Here is a 17,338-nt window from a genome sequence, read left to right on the forward strand (position 1 = left end):
ATCTATCATATAATATAAACATACATAGAAGCATACTATACTTCTGAACACAAAAGCAGGTGAATGCATTGCTTCACTAAGTGGAGGGGGGTTACGTCAGTTGTATCACCAACATTGGCCTACTACAGTGAAGTATTTGCATTGACTTGGGGTTCCTCAACCACCCCTCTCCCCATGCAATAAAAAAATAGTCTCTCCCACAATCCGCCCAAACCCTCTATATAAATCCGTTGAGGTAGAATGAAAACCACCAGACTCAAAGCCCTGCTTCATAATATCAGAGGAGAAAAGCATAGTGTGCTTAAAAAAACAATTCATTTTGAATAAAAAAACCATAAAAAAAGTGATCATACGGACCTCCCGAGTGGCGCAGCGGTCTAAGGCACTGCATCGCAGTGCTAGATGCATCACTACAGACCGGGTTCGATCGGGAGACACATGAGGCGGTGCACAATTGGCCCAGCATCGTCCGAGTTAGGGGAGGGTTTGGCCGGCTGGGATATCCTTGTCGCATTGCGCTCTAGTGACTCCTTGTGGCGGGCCGGGCGCATGCACGCTGACTACGGTCACCAGCTGTACGGTGTTTCCTCCGACACATTGGTGCGTCTGGCTTCCGGGTTAAGAGAGCAGTGTGTCAAGAAGCAGTGCGGCATAGCGGGGTCGTGTTTCGGAAGACGCATGACTCTCGACCTTCGCCTCTCCCGAGTCCGTACGGGAGTTGCAGCGATGGGACAAGACTAACTACCAATTGGGGAGAAAAATAGGTAAAAAGTAAAAATAAAAAAAACCATACAAAAAAGTGATCATACATAAAGCAATAGCCACAGCTATCAAAACATGACTGAAAATTAAATTAAGCCCTTTCAAATGACGTCTAACATGTTGCCAGTTAGATTGAGTTTTTAAACATTTCAACTTAAACTAGGGTCTATGGGGGAACATTGGTCAGATTTTTAGAAATATTTATCAATTGATGCCAAAACAACTGCTATCAATTTTAAGTTGAGGTTAAAGGGATACTTCAGGATTTTGGCAATGAGGCCTTTTATCTACTTCCCCAGGGTCAGATGAACTAGTGGATACCATTTCTATGTCTCTGTATGCAGTTTGAAGTTAGTTGCTAACTAGCGCAATTACTAACTAGTCTATGGGCATCTGGTAGCATAGACTTCCAGTCATTGCGCTAACGCTAGTTAGCATTGGCTCGTGAAATTACCTCTAACTTCCTTCATACCGGACACAGAGACATACCAAATGGTATCCACAAATTTGTCTGACTACGGGGAAGTAGATATATGGCCTCATTGCCAAATTCCCGAAGTGTCCCTTTAAGCTATAGAATTGGCATTCTGTTTTTATTTTTAACTGGCCTACAATTTATTTTTGTAGGAACTATACAAATAATACTGCAGCCTGACATCCTCAGGACAAGAATACATTCTCCTTGATGCTTTAATGATAATACAACCCTTTCATTTATATAGTGAAAAAAACATTAAAGAGTCCAGTGTTTGAGCTGTTTCTTTTTCCAGAAAAAAAGCTCCATTCACACATTCTGTAATATTTGTATATGTAAGTTTTTGGGTGTATTTTAAAAAATATGTTTCTGCCATTTTGGGCTCCTAAGATCGGAGAGTCCAGACAAGGAGGAAGAGAAAGATCCGGAAACAGTCACATGACCAGAATCTGGCCTGTAAGTTCAGAAAAAACAATAACACCTCTTAACGTGTCAAGTACCAGCAGCCCTTGCTGCATCAAGGCTTCTTCTTCTTCCTTTTGTCCGTTTTACCTCCAGCTGTCGTCGTGGCAACACTAGGACGCCTGACCTGCTGCACCACAAACCTCCCGTTGGCCTCGCACTGCAGGGTGTATCTCTCTGGGGTCAGGGGTCGTCCTGAGCTGTCCCTGAGCCTGGAGAATATGTCCCTGGAGAGGTCCTCCATGCGCTGGCCCGCGGCGCCAAGAGCCTTGGCCGTGTGCTGCCTCTCCCTAAGCAGCCTGTTCCTCTGGGCTTGCAGCCTCTCCACCTCCTCCTGGAGCCCCGTGATGGCATCCAGTTTGCGCTTGCGGCAGTTCTGCGCCGCCAGCTTGTTCTTCCCTCGACGGCGGATGTCCCTCAGGAGGGCAACCTGGGCGGGCGAGAGGCCACGCCCCTCCAGGAGCTCCAGGAACTCCTCCACGGGCATGCTGACGATCTCCGTCGCCGAGAACGGGACATGCAGCGCCCTGGTGCGGAGTTGGTCGCGGCTAAGCTCCCGGTCTTCGTTATCTTCCCCGTCGTCGTCTTCGTCGCTGAAAGGCTCCTCTTTGATGGCTTTGTGGGGGAACGTGGTGGCTGACGGTTGGGAGAAGGCTGGGGAGGAGTAGCTGTGGTCGTGCCACACGCTCTCGCTGAGATCCACAGGCGACCATGTGTCGTAGTCGTCAATGCACTTGGAGGGGAGGGAGTCCACCTCGCTGCTGTAGCCCGTAGCCCCACCCTCGTCCTCAAAAAATGAACTGGAAGACGATGACGACACCTCAGATGCACCTGGGGAGTCAAGTGTACATACGAATATGTAAGCTACTTTACATTGTTTAGAATGTTGCAGATATGTGATATACAGTACCTTCGGAAAGTATTCAGACCCCTTGACTTTTTCCACATTTCGTTACATTAGACTTATTCTAAATTGGAATAAAAAAATAAAAACCTAATTAATCTAAACACAATAACCCATAATTACAAAGCGAAAACAGGGTTTAGACATTTTTGCAAAAAATAAAAATACCTTATTTACATAAGTATTCAGACCCTTTTCTATGAGACTCAAAATTGAGGTCAGATGCATCCTGTTTCCATTGATCATCCTTGATGTTTCTACAACTTGATTGGAGTCCACCTGTGGTAAATTCAATTGATTGGACATGATTTGGAAAGGCACACACCAGTCTATATAAGGTCCCATAGTTGAGAGTGCATGTCAGAGCAAAAACCAAGCCATCAGGTCGAAGGAATTGTCCGTAGAGCTCAGAGACAGGATTGTCTCGAGGCACAGATCTGGGGAAGGGTACCAAAAATGTCTGCAGCATTGAAGGTCCCCAAGAACACAGTGGCCTCCATCATTCTTAAATGGAATACGTTTGGAACCACCAAGACTCTTCCTAGAGCTGGCCATCCGGACAAACTGAGCAATCGGGGGAGAAGGGCCTTGGTCAAGGAGATGACCAATAATCTGATGGTCACTCTGACAGAGCTCCAGAGTTCCTCTGTGTAGATGGGAGAACCTTCCAGAAGGACAACCATCTCTGCAGCACTCCACCAATCAGGCCTGTATGGTAGAGTGGCCAGACGGAAGCCACTCCTCAGTAAAAGGCACATGACAGCCCGCTTTGAGTTTGCCAAAAGGCACCTAAAGACTCTCAGACCATGAGATACAAGATTCTCTGGTTTGATGAAACCAAGATTGACCTCTTTGGCCTGATTGCCAAGCGCCACGTCTGGAGGAAACCTGCCACCATCCCTACGGTGAAGCATGTTGATGTCAGCATCATGCTGAGGGGATGTTTTTTAGCGACAGGGACTGGGAGACTAGTCAGGATCGAGGCAAAGCTGGACGGAGCAAAGTACAGAGAGATCCTTCATGAAAACCTGCTCCAGCGCGCTCAGGACCTCAGACTGGGGCGAAGGTTCACCTTCCAACAGGACATCGACCCTAAGCACACAGCTAAGACAACGCAGGAGTGCCTTCTGGACAAGTCTCTGAATGTCCTTGAGATGCCCAGCCACACCCGGACTTGAACCCGATCGAACATCTCTGGCGAGACTTGAAAATAGCTGTGCAGCGACATGCCCTATCCAACCTGACAGAGCTTGAGAGGATCTGCCGAGAAGAATGGAAGAAACCAAGCTTGTAGCGTCATACCCAAGAAGACGAGGCTATAATCGCTGTCAAAGGTGCTTCAACAAATACTAAGTAAAGGGTCTGAATACTTACGTAAATACGATAGTTTTATTTTATACATTTGCAAAAATGTTTTTGCTTTGTCATTATGGGGTATTGTGTGTAGATTGATGAATTATTTTATTTATTTAATCCATTTTAGAATAAGGCTGTAACAAAATGTGGAAAAAAGGGAAGGGTTCTGAATACTTTCAGAGTATATATATATATATATATATATATATACATATACACACACACACACACAAACACAGTACCAGTCAAAAGTTGACACACCTACTCATTCCAGGGTTTTTCTTTATTTTTACTATTTTCTACATTGTACAATAATAGTGAAGACATCAAAACTATAAAATAACGCACATGGAATCATGTAGTAACCAAAAAAGTGTTAAACAACTCAAAATATATTTTATATTTGAGATTCTTCAAATAGCCACCCTTTGCCTTGATGACAGCTTTGCACATTCTTGGCATTCTCTCAACCAGCTTCACCTGGAATGCTTTTCCAACAGTCTTGAAGGAGTTCCCACATATGCTGAGCACTTGTTGGCTGCTTTTCCTTCACTATGCGGTCCGACTCATCCCAAAACATCTCAATAGGGTTGAGGTCGGGGGATTGTGGAGCCCAGGTCATCTGATGCAGCATTCCATCACTCTCCTTCTTGGTAAAATAGCCCTTACACAGCCTGGAGGTGTGTTGGGTCATTGTCCTGTTGAAAAACAAATGATAGTCCCACTAAGCCCAAACCAGATGGGATGGCGTATCGCTGCAGAATGCTGTGGTAGCCATGCTGGTTAAATGTGCCTTGAATTCAAAATAAATCAGACAGTGTCACCAGCAAAGCACCCCCACACCTTAACACCTCCTCCTCCATGCTTTACGGTGGAAATACACATGAAGAGATCATCCGTTCACCCAAACCGCATCTCACAAAGACACGGCGGTTGGAACCAAAAATCTCAAATTTGAACTCCAGACCAAAGGACAAGTTTCCACCAGTCTAATGTCCATTGCTCGTGTTTCTTGGCCCAAGCAAGTCTCTTCTTATTATTGGTGGCCTTTAGTAGTGGTTTCTTTGCAGCAATTCGACCATGAAGGCCTGATTCACACAGTCTCCTCTGAACAATTGATGTTGAGATGTGTCTGTAACTTGAACTAAGCATTTATTTGGGCTGCAATTTCTGAGGGTGGTAACTGAAATGAACTTATCCTCTGCAGCAGAGGTAACTCTGGGTCTTCCATTCCTGTGGCGGTCCTCATGAGAGCCAGTTTCATCATAGCGCTTGATGGTTTTTGCGACTGCACTTGAAGAAATGTTCAAAGTTCTTGAAATGTTCCGTATTGACTGACCTTCATGTCATAAAGTGATGATGGACTGTCGTTTCGCTTTGCTTATTTGAGCTGTTCTTGCCATAATATGGACTTGGTCTTTTATCAAATAGGGTTATCTTCTGTATACCCCCCCTTCACAACTGATTGCCTCAAACGCATTGAGGAAAGAAATTCCACAAATTAACTTTTAAGAAGGCACACCTGTTAATTGAAATGCATTCCAGGTGACTACCTCATGAAGCTGGTTGAGAGAATGCCAAGAGTGTGCAATGCTGTCATCAAGGCAAAGGGTGGCTATTAGAAGAATCTCAAATATAAAATCTATTTTGATTTGTTTAACACTTTTTTGGTTACTACATGATTCCATGTGTGTTATTTCATAGTTTTGATGTCTTCACTATTATTCTACAATATAAAAAAGAAAGAAAAACACTTGAATTAGTAGTTGTCCAAACTTTTGACTGGTAGTATATACACTGCTCAAAAAAATAAAGGGAACACTTAAACAACACAATGTAACTCCAAGTCAATCACACTTCTGTGAAATCAAACTGTCCACTTAGGAAGCAACACTGATTGACAATACATTTCACATGCTCTTGTGCAAATGGTATAGACAACAGGTGGAAATTATAGGCAATTAGCAAGACACCCCCAATAAAGGACTGGTTTTGCAGGTAGTGACCACAGACCACTTCTCAGTTCCTATGCTTCCTGGCTGATGTTTTGGTCACTTTTGAATGCTGGCGGTGCTTTCACTCTAGTGGTAGCATGAGACGGAGTCTACAACCCACACAAGTGGCTCAGGTAGTGCAGCTCATCCAGGATGGCACATCAATGCGAGCTGTGGCAAGAAGGTTTGCTGTGTCTGTCAGCGTAGTGTCCAGAGCATGGAGGCGCTACCAGGAGACGTGGAGGAGGCCGTAGGAGGGCAACAACCCAGCAGCAGGACTGCTACCTCCGCCTTTGTGCAAGGAGGAGCAGAAGGAGCACTGCCAGAGCCCTGCAAAATGACCTCCAGCAGGCCACAAATGTGCATGTGTCTGCTCAAACGGTCAGAAACAGACTCCATGAGGGTGGTATGAGGGCCCGACGTCCACAGGTGGGGGTTGTGCTTACAGCCCAACACCGTGCAGGACGTTTGGCATTTGCCAGAGAACACCAAGACTGGCAAATTCGCCACTGGCGCCCTGTGCTCTTCACAGATGAAAGCAGGTTCACACTGAGCACATGTGACAGACGTGACAGAGTCTGGAGACGCCGTGGAGAACGTTCTGCTGCCTGCAACATCCTCCAGCATGACCGGTTTGGCGGTGGGTCAGTCATGGTGTGGGGTGGCATTTCTTTGGGGGGCCGCACAGCCCTCCATGTGCTCGCCAGAGGTAGCCTGACTGCCATTAGGCACCGAGATGAGATCCTCAGACCCCTTGTGAGACCATATGCTGGTGCGGTTGGCCCTGGGTTCCTCCTAATGCAAGACAATGCTAGATCTCATGTGGCTGGAGTGTGTCAGCAGTTCCTGCAAGAGGAAGGCATTGATGCTATGGACTGGCCCGCCCGTTCCCCAGACCTGAATCCAATTGAGCACATCATGTCTCACTCCATCCACCAACGCCACGTTGCACCACAGACTGTCCAGGAGTTGGCGGATGCTTTAGTCCAGGTCTGGGAGGAGATCCCTCAGGAGACCATCCGCCACCTCATCAGGAGCATGCCCAGGCGTTGTAGGGAGGTCATACAGGCACGTGGAGGCCACACACACTACTGAGCCTCATTTTGACTCGTTTTAAGGACATTACGTCAAAGTTGGATCAGCCTGTAGTGTGGTTTTCCACTTTAATTTTGAGGGTGACTCCAAATCCAGACCTCCATGGGTTGATAAATTTGATTTCCATTGATAATTTGTGTGTGATTTTGTTGTCAGCACATTCAACTATGTAAAGAAAAAAGTATTTAATAAGATTATTTCATTCATTCAGATCTAGGATGTGTTATTTTAGTGTTCCCTTTATTTTTTTGAGCAGTGTATATATAGCACAACAGAGGATCATCATGTCCCCTCTCCACAATGCATTACTATCTGAACCAGTGTTAGCCCTATTTTCTTTAAGCAGCGGTTGCAATGGTCGTGGAAGGGAAGGTTTGTGGGAGTGGCTTAAATCAGTCCAGAATTAATTTCATGCAATTCTACACCACTTGCCATGGCTATTTCTGTGTTCTTATGGTCAAACATTACAACAGAACCAATGGGGACCCCGATCGGGGCCCCTGGGATGTACCCTGTGTGGCCAGTCAGTAATCTAGCCATGGCAAAAATACTCCTAAATTCATTATTTTGGGAATTATCGATTCTCCCCTACAGTGTAGCTTTAATTTAGGTTATTTCTAGTTCTCAATGATTATATTATTTAGAATTATATAGGTCAATTATTTTCTCTACATTCTTTCTGTCTGGGTTTAGTCATTTAAGTATTTTTTTGTTGTTCGTGTGGCGGCAACAATTTAGCAGCAGCGGTACAGGGGAAACACTGAACATTGCACCTCCCTAAAGCAGCCCCAGAAGTCTTCCAACTCACCTGGGGAGTCTGGGCCTTGAGAGCTGCTCTCCAGAGAAAGGCCGGAGTCTGAGTCGAGGTCCTCCAGGACACGAGGGTAGATGCCCTGTAGGATCCCCAGTAGCTGGGCGTCCATGGTGTCCAAGCAGCCCTCCAGCCCCAGCAGGTTGATCCGGTCAAACACCGCCTCGTCCAAATAGCCTTCAAGTGCACCATGGGACGATGACCCGTTTCGCGTTCCGTTGACCACAGCGGCATACGGTAGTACGGCCAGCCCTGTGGTCGTACCGGGCGAAGAGTCGGAGTGGGAGGAGTTTGTGGACTCGAGTCGGAAGAGGGGCCCTCTTGGTTGCCGGGCCACCAGGGTCCTGACTCCACCCCTCGGGGGGATCATGTCGTAGACAGAGCCTGTTACTATGGCATCGCGGAGACTGACGTCCTGGCTGATGGCGCTGGAGATGTTGGCGTCGAGGTCAGACAGCTGCTGAGGAACCAGCGGGTGTAAATCCTGGAGAACACACACACACACACACACACATATTATAAAAGGCACGGAGATAAACACACCCTGACATACACAGTAGCTCAAAGGAAAATCACAGTAACACACAGGTAAATCCTAAAACCCTTGGAGTTCGAAACCATTATTAGATAACTGACCTTTTCAAATTGACTTCTCTTTTCACAAATATCACCATGACATCATCAAGGGATACCACTTACGTCAAATTCGTAGATGGGTAGGGACAGGAATTGGCTCCAGTGCTGGTCGATGTCAGGGGGAGGGGGGTCTTCAGGGCTGGAGAGAGGGGCTCCGCTACTTAACAAACCCTGGAATCAACAACACACAGTGAACAAATCCTCACACACACTGGAAAATCTGTGATGAATAACTTGACACGCACACAATGAAAACATGACAAGGCAAGCGCCTATTATAAACACACAAAACATGAGGGTCATCACACACAGAGCAAATAGTATGTTAAACAAAGGCACGCCTACAGAGCTGAACGTTTACTCTAGCTAGCTAGCCTACATTCCAAGACAGAATTAATTCTCATCGCTGTATGTACCTCATGTTCTAGTGTGGAACTGAGAGTCAGCTGGGTCAGGGAAACAGGTTCCGCTCTGCCTTCATCCTCATCCTCTTCCATCCGCCCCTTCAGTGCCTCAACCTCCTGATAACAGGAAAGACCAATAGAAAGAAGGGTCGACCAGAATACATTTAGGAACGGACCACGTTTCCATCCACAGTTTTTATACCTTTACAAAAACAATCACGACAGCTGTGATGGACAATTTTATAAATGCCAACAGATCATTTGTTTGTTCGACATGGTGGGATATTTTTGTGTCTAAAATAAATTATGGGAGAAATGGCGGTGGAAACGCCTTGATGCGCAAATATTGATATATACTGAACAAATATATAAACGCAACATGTAAAGTGTTGGTCCCATGTTTCTTGAGCTGAAATAAAATATCCCAGAAATTTTCCATACGCACAAAAAGGTTATTTCTCGCAAATTCTGTGCCAAAATTTGTTTACATCCCTGTTGGTGAGCATTTCTCCTTTGCCAAGATAATCCATCCACCTGACAGTTGTGGCATATCAACAAGCATGATCATTACACGGGTGCACCCTGTACTCTGGAAAATAAAAGGCCACTCTAAAATGTGCAGTTTTGTCACACAACACAATGCCACAGATGTCTCTAGTTTTAAGGGAGCGTGCCTTTAGAGAATTTGGCAGTACGTCCAACCGGCCTCAAAACCGAAGACCAAGTGTAACCACACCAGCCCAGGACCTCCACATCCGGCGTCTTCACCTGCGGGATTGTCTGAGACCAGCCACCCGGACAGCTGATGAAACTGAGGAGCATTTCTGTCTGTAATAAAGCCCTTTTGTGGGGAAAAACTTTCTGATTGTCTGGGCCTGGCTCCCCAGTGGGTGGGCCTATGCCCTCCCAGGCCCACCCATGGCTGTGCCCCTGCACAGTCATGTGAAATCCATATATTAGGGCCTAATAAATGTATTTCAAGTGGCTGATTTCCTTCTATGAACTGTAATTCAGTAAAATCTTGGAAATTGTTGCATTTATATTTTTTTTCAGTATAATAACCATCATATTGAAGTAAACTTGGAGTCATGCGATGACATGATGTGTGTTCCTCCCACTACGACTCGGGAAACCATGCAGTTTATTAAGCTACAGATTAAATAATTTCATCACGCACCGATTTTTATCCGCAACAAGTCAATTTGGTGGAAACACACCACTGGTGGGAAAATGAGCATATTTTCTTTATGTGAATTCTAGAATTTCCGCATGAAAATATGTTGTCTATTGAATGCAAACCTAGCTATTGAGAGGTAGAGAGAAAGAAAAATGTGGGGAGATACTGCGGGAGTCCAGAGAAATGGGGTAGAAGATGAAGGTGGGGAGAAAGAGAGAATGGGACAAAGAAAGACAGCTTTGTAAGCCATTGTGATTAAACCAACTGTTACAGGCCTATTCAAGGTTGAGTGAGTCCAGCAGCCTAGCAATCATCTCCTAAGAAGAATGTCTGAAACATTGCAACAATGCCCCTTATATTGTAGCCTTATAGGAGGAAAGGTTTAGGCATCTGCTTTCTGCTACAATGAACCAATTGTGACTGTTAAATAACTCAGGCTCCACTTAACTCAAACCGAACTTTATTTGTCACATGCGCCGAATACAACAGGTGTAGACCTTAACGTGAAATGCTTACAGGGAACTGTTAACGGTAGCTAACTCTGTTCCGTACATATGTGGGCAACCGCGGCATTCATACGAGGCTGCAATGAAAACTAATGGGACTGTAGCGACTGTGTCCGGGGTGTGAACTAAGTTTCGATTCAGCGTTGCTTGACATGGTAATGGACCAATAGTGTTGGAGAAAAGTTGGAAAAAAACCTGACCCCGCTGACACTGTACGTTAAAGTGTGACATGTCATTCTGTGCCGTCCAGCCTCTGTCCACCAGGTGTAACGCTTCTCTCGCAGATTCAAAACAAGAAATTATCAATGGTGAGTGTAAAGTGAATTACTCGTGAGTTCATCAATAGTTAGTTCAATCAATTGTTAATTTTTCACATAATCCCTGCGAGCCATCATGACTCTCAAAAACCGTGACACCCACAGTTTAATTGTGAAGATAAATTTAGCGCCACCCTAAAAACCCTATTCAAATTCGACACAAACCTTCAAATAGGTATGTAATGAGACATTACGTTTTATTTTCATTTTAGAGGTGATAAGTTGGACAAATCGGGTGAAAAAAGCTGGTTCCCCACACGACATATCTCCCCCTTTCACTATGATGCAGTAGCTTTCGCTTCCCCACCCACCATTTTTTTAATGCAGAGACGGGCAACATGAAGGTCTCGTCATTGATGTTGCTGGAAAGGGGTGAAATTGTGCTTTACAATGGTATTCATATTACAGTTGACCTGGAAGTATTACATTTTTGGGGCGCTAATGTACAAAAGTGCGTTAGCTACCGTTAATGGTTACAGGGAACTGTTACTGCACTGCTGTTAACCACAACGGTTATCAATCTGTTGGCAACTGTGGTTGCGGTTGTTCAACAGGTTGATGCATGAACTTGTGTTTCAACCGTGTGTGTGTGTGTCTAGAGCCACAAGAGGATTTAGACCCAGGAATGTGTGTGAGCAGGTGTGTGTGAGTGTAGCCTACATAAATGGGGTGTTACACAATACAAATCTCCCAACAGTAGCAATTGAATTCATGGGAGATAAGATAACCTGGCCTTCGCATTAGACACTCCAGAGCTATAAGGAGCCACTACAACAGTGTTCTTCACTGCAGTGAGTGTGGGTCTTTGGCCCACAAAAACTCACCCAAGGACCAAAGAGATAATAGTAATTCAATTCCCCAACTTAACAGGGTTTCCAGAACTCCATGACTGTCACAGCCCTACAAATACACAGCTGAAACCTACAACATTAGGCTAATGATAGGGTAGTAAATTAAACTTCTGGGATTGACACACCTATAAAGTCCCAGACAAAGAATCGAAATAAATATATCTAAATAAATAGAATCCTCCTTGACTAGACTTTCCCTGAAGTGCCAGCTGTATTAGAGGACCACTGGTTTTGTATAAGCAAAACGGGGGTAGGTACTACATTTTACATTTTTACATTTTAGTCATTTAGCAGACGCTCTTATCCAGAGCGACTTACAGTTAGTGAATACATATTTTTTTTTTATACTGGCCCCCCATGGGAATCTAACCCACAACCCTGGCGTTGCAAACGCCATGCTCTATCAACTGAGCTACATCCCTGCCGGCCATTCCCTCCCCTACCCTGGACGACGCTGGGCAAATTGTGCGCCGCCCATGAGTCTCCCGGTCGCGGCCGGCTGCGACAGAGCCTGGATTCGAACCAGGATCTCTAGTGGCACAGTTAGCACTAATGTGCAGTGCCTTAGACCACTGCGCCACTCAGGAGTACACTCCTGCGCCACTCAGGAGTACACTAAGCCCTTACTTCCCTGCCTATTCTCCTGGCCCACAGCTGGCGAACAAGGGTAAAGTGAATGGTAAAATTACAGATTCAACAACATTAACTAGCCTCAGGGAATTACATCCACCCAGCCTGCAGCTGTTCTGTCTCTCACCTCCTCAACCCCTTGGAGATTAATTACTTCCTGGAGAAAGACTAAGACAAAGGTAGATAACCATGAATCCTTAGTGCAGCACTTTACAGACCTGTTATCCACCCCCCCCAGTTAGCCTTAAAACTGCAACATTTTCTTTGCCCCCCATTACAAAATGTGTAGAATTGCTGGAAATAAGCTTTAAAAACGGCAAGTCTTTCCACCAACAAGAGGGGTGTGAACAGTTTGTGTCCCAAATGGCACCATACAGTATTCCCTATGTAGTGCATTACTTTTGACATATAGACCCTGGTCAAAAGTCTAAAATAGTGCACTATATAGCAAAATAGGGGCCTATTTGGGACACATCAAGTGCTCCTCTGTAGCTCAATTGGTAGAGCATGGCACTTGTAACGCCAGGGTAGTGGGTTCGATCCCCGGGACCACCCATACGTAAAAATGTACGCACACATGACTAAGTCGCTTTGGATAAAAGCGTCTGCTAAATGGCATATTATTATTATGAACAGTGCTTGCGCCCATAGAAATAGACGTGCGCGTGCGCACCCGGAGGCCGCCAGATGCTGGAAGGGGGACCCCGATTGAAAAAGTTTGGGAACCCCTGAGTTAGCCAACTAGTATATGCCTATCACAATACACTTCTCATTCCCACTGTCAGCTAGCTACACTTGTTGAGTAGCTAAAGGCCTGGTGGTTAGCATTTCGTCACAATAACTTCACTGGCAACACATTAGGTAGCTTTTAGCAGATAAAGTTAATGCCATCTCGCTGCAGCACTCGCCTCATTGGGTATCTCGCAGGCTCCAGTGCTGGGATAAGGCCCCGGCTCACTTAGCTGGGCGGCAGTATGGCTTTCGTCGACTGCGAGAAGTTCAGTGTCGTTGGCCTCTTCCCCGGTACTCTCTGACAACAGCCCCACGCTAACATTAATGTTGCTCGTGCTGTTTGGTGGCTCTCGGAACTCCGAGCTGTCAGGTACTTGGTGCACGAGCCATGCGCTCAACTGCGTAGGGAACCGGATGGGCGACCCAAGCGCTCTCACCTCATCCAGGAGCCGACGGCAGGCGAAGAAATAGTCCAACTCGGGACATTTGGGGTGCACACTGTACCCGTCCCAATTGTCCCTCAAACTGTGAAACGGTGTCTGGATGTAGGCTGAGCTAGGACCGTTGTTAATCTCTAGCGGTGAGTAGTAGCCGTTCAAGTAACTGTCGACATCCACGCGAACTCCGATCAAACTGAGTAAGATCGTAAATTGGATCAGTCCTTCTGTGAAGTATTTCTTCACGTTTTGCATATTTTAAACACTTTTTGAGAAACGCTGGTCCCAGAGTTCCCTTTAGACTACTAAACAAAGAAAATGCCAAAAAAAAAGAACACGCGTTCCCTTTCCCAGTCAGACAAAGAGGTCCGCCTGACTGTACCCGGCCGGCGAAAGCTTTAGCTAGCTAGCTACTGCACTACCGGTTTCTGATAACTTCCTGACAGAGACATGTCCTCAAACGAAGAACTGTCCCACAATCGCATACAATAAATCATTTAAACATAGATAAAACTATGATCTACGGGAATCTCCCGTTTATGTCGTGTTACAAGCGAATTACAATACAAAGTAAATATCCCGAATCTGTTATTTCACTCCCTATCAGCTGCAAGGAGATTTGGGGATGGATTTGCATAATTCGCACAAAACTAGGACCAAAGCTTCCATCGCAACAGGCTCCGATTGGTTGAAAATGTATTATTTTATGGAGTGAGCCAATCGTAGCGTCCCACCGGCTGTTAGTTGAATGCAAAATATCGCCACAAACAAGACACACAGCCTTATGTACATACATTTATACTTAGAAATGGTGCTTAAAACACATGTTATTCAATCGTGCATTATCTGAAACAGTGTATCGCAAGAACATGACCGTTATTTTAAAATGGGACCTTGTTGTCAGGGGCGGGACCGCGACGGTACTTCCGGTGACAAAAAAATAAGTTTGACCCACTGACCTACTTCGGGTGTAGACCTACCATATCAATGAATAAACCAATTTTGAATGAATGGAGAAGTTCAAAGTTACCCAACTACAAGATAGCAAAATACTTTTAGGCCTTTTAAACTCAACATTACACAATGGATACAGTTACATATTATTTTTGATGATATATCATATCATATTTTATTGACAATATCACAATGTTATTTTTTGCACTGGTTGGCTGCACCAAAACGCCAGTATTTGTCCTTCATAGCTTGTTCTCCATCTTCTTTTTAAATAGGGAGACAATTTGTTTGAAGCACTTTTAGTTCCATGACTGATCAAAACTCGTTTTCTCATGGCTCTCTCTTGTCCCTCTGCAGCAGACATATGGTGAGCAATATGTTTGGAACATCGAATCGCAATAAAATCACAGTATTGAATCGCAATACATTTACAATCGTGAGAATTACAATACATATCGTATTGGCACCAAAGTATCGTGATAACATCGTATTGTGAGGTCCCTGGCAATTCCCAACCCTAACCAACAGGTCTTGTTGATCTTGTAAACTCAACTTATGCAAATTAATTCAAACATGCTTCAATAAAGTATTTGTTATGAATGATAATGACTTAATCCTCTTCATACTTATGTGGAACATAAGGCTTACAAGAGAGTGCCACTGTTACCAATCTTTTGTCTGTCTAAAATACTGATGGTGAGAAAAGGAAAAGAGGAAAGACTAAATTGTCTAGGCCTGTATAAAATGTTGAACAATTGTATAATACATTGTTCTTTAAAGGTAGAGACAGGGTAATAGTAGGCCTAACTACAGTAAGTAGAATAGTCAAATGTTTGGTTTGAAAGTACCTCACTGCCTAGTGCCATCCTCTCTTGCTTGGTCAGTCCAGCCCAGCCCTGACAACATGGTCATCACTAGTAACCGGCAATTATTTATATATACACTAGATGACTGATAGGGGGCGCTGTGTTGAAACCACAGTGCTTCCATCTTGGCACCACTTTGTCCTTAAAATTAATTGAAATACTGTAGAATTCCATTCATTCCTATGGAGGACTGCTCCTACTGGGGAGTGTCAATATGGCTTCCAGGCCTCTCAATGGCGAGCAGATGGCGATGAATGTTGTTCTGTAGCTTCATCGAGAACCAGCCTTACTTGATTTGGGCGGCAGGTAGCTTAGTGGTTAAGAGCGTTGTGCCAGTAACCGAAAGGTCGCTGGTTCTAATCCCCGAGCCGACTAGGTGAAAAATCTGTCGATGTGTCCTTGAGCAAGGCACTTAACCCTAATTGCTCCTGTAAGTCGCTCTGGATAAGAGCGTCTGCTAAATGACTAAAATGGAGGTATGGCTACGCAAGACTTAGTCGATTAAACTCAACTCCACGATTTACGATGGAGTTGAGCGGCAACTAGTGTTTGCAAACTGGAGCTCCGACATCACGTAAAACCACATTGTTATGTGTAATTGTGGGCTATTCTTTGGGTGCTGAAATCAGTAGTTTTTGATAAACTTAATTTTATGTAATGTTGGATCTCCGGTCTGCCCTCAGTAGTCGCCGCTCAACTCCATCGTAAATCGTGGAGTTGAGTTTAGTCGGCTACGCTAGACTACTTGTTCTGTAGTCTTTTGGAAAACCTTAACACCCACTATAGGATTTTTTCCCCTTATTATTTTATCAGGTAAGTTGACTGAGAACACATTCTCTTTTACAGCACTGACCTGGGGAATAGTTACAGGGGGGATGAATGAGCCAATTGGTAGCTGGGGATGGTTGCCATGATGGCATGAGGGCCAGATTGGGAATTTAGCCAGGACACCGGGGTTAACACCCATAATCGTACAATAAGTGCCTTGGGCTCTTTAGTGACCAGAGAGAGACAGCACATCCGTTTAACGTCCCATCCAAAAGAAGGCACTCTATACAGGCAATGTCCCCATTCACTGCTCTGAGGCATTGAGATCTCCTTAGACAAGAGGGAAGAGTGCCCCCTACTGCCCTCCAACACCACTTTCAGCAGCATCTGGTTTCCCATCCAGGGACAGACCAGGACCAACCCTGCTTAGCTTCATGAAAGTGATATAGAACTAAAACAAACATTACTTTTGGTCATATGGCTCATACACACCCCCTGCTGGTGGTTAAAGGGACACTACGAGATTCAGGCATTTACCATTTTTATGTTTCAGTATGAAAAAAGTTAGCGTTAGTTTCGTGAGCCAATGCTAACTAGCGTTAGCGAAATGACTGGAAGTCTACAGGTACGTTAACAGTGCTTTAAATGCCAGTATCTTCTATCCCTGGAACACAGACATTGGAATGAATTTTCCATCACTTTCAGGGAGGACCATTACATTTAAGTCATTTAGCAGACGCTCTTATCCAGAGCGACTTACTAACTGTGAGTGCATACATTTTTATTTTTTATACTGGAATCGAACCCACAACCCTGGCATTGCAAATGCCATGCTCTACCAACTGAGCTACATCCCCTCCCCTGGACGACGCTGGGCCAATTGTGCGCCGCCCCATGGGTCTCCCGGTCGCGGCCGGCTACGACAGAGCCTGGATTCGAACCAGGATCTCTAGTGGCACAGGATCTCTAGTGGCAAAGATCTGCGATGCAGTGCCTTAGACCACTGCGCCACTCAGGAGGACCTAGGGTGACAAACCGTATAGATGAACAATATTATACTTATTGCATTATTTCATCACCAAAAGAACCATGTTTCCATTCCATATTCCATAGCCTTTAGCAAGTGTGTCTACAGGTCAACTCTGTGAATCACCTCTTTTGATCCCATTGATTTAATTTTGTGCCATTGATAAATCTTGCT

General features: G+C 45.0%; 1 protein-coding gene across 1 annotated transcript; it reads right to left on the reverse strand.

The window, feature by feature from the left end:
* Positions 1–296: 296 nt before the first annotated feature.
* On the reverse strand, positions 297–14,160 carry LOC311125025 (endoplasmic reticulum membrane sensor NFE2L1-like). The gene is made up of 5 exons (XM_084158362.1): positions 13,289–14,160; positions 8,912–9,016; positions 8,559–8,666; positions 7,857–8,343; positions 297–2,530 (listed from the first exon to the last, which is right to left on the reverse strand). The coding sequence occupies exons 1-5, from the start codon at positions 13,802–13,804 to the stop codon at positions 1,755–1,757; spliced, it is 1,992 nt and encodes a 663-aa protein (XP_084014488.1). The 5' UTR covers positions 13,805–14,160; the 3' UTR covers positions 297–1,754.
* Between the last annotated feature and the right edge of the window lie 3,178 nt (positions 14,161–17,338).

The sequence above is a fragment of the Coregonus lavaretus genome, assembly GCF_964263955.1.
Source record: "Coregonus lavaretus genome assembly, chromosome: 3".
Classification (NCBI taxonomy): Eukaryota; Metazoa; Chordata; class Actinopteri; order Salmoniformes; family Salmonidae; genus Coregonus; species Coregonus lavaretus.

Bases quoted from the DNA above. Each gene is read 5' to 3' on its own strand.
- LOC311125025 (XM_084158362.1), bottom strand. From the start codon at position 13,804: ATGCAAAACGTGAAGAAATACTTCACAGAAGGACTGATCCAATTTACG. The intron at 9,017-13,288 runs GCGAGTGCTGCA...TCCTGTTATCAG, and splicing joins CCTGCGAGATACCCAATGAG to GAGGTTGAGGCACTGAAGGG. The intron at 2,531-7,856 runs GTGAGTTGGAAG...TTGACTCCCCAG, and splicing joins TCAAGGCCCAGACTCCCCAG to GTGCATCTGAGGTGTCGTCA.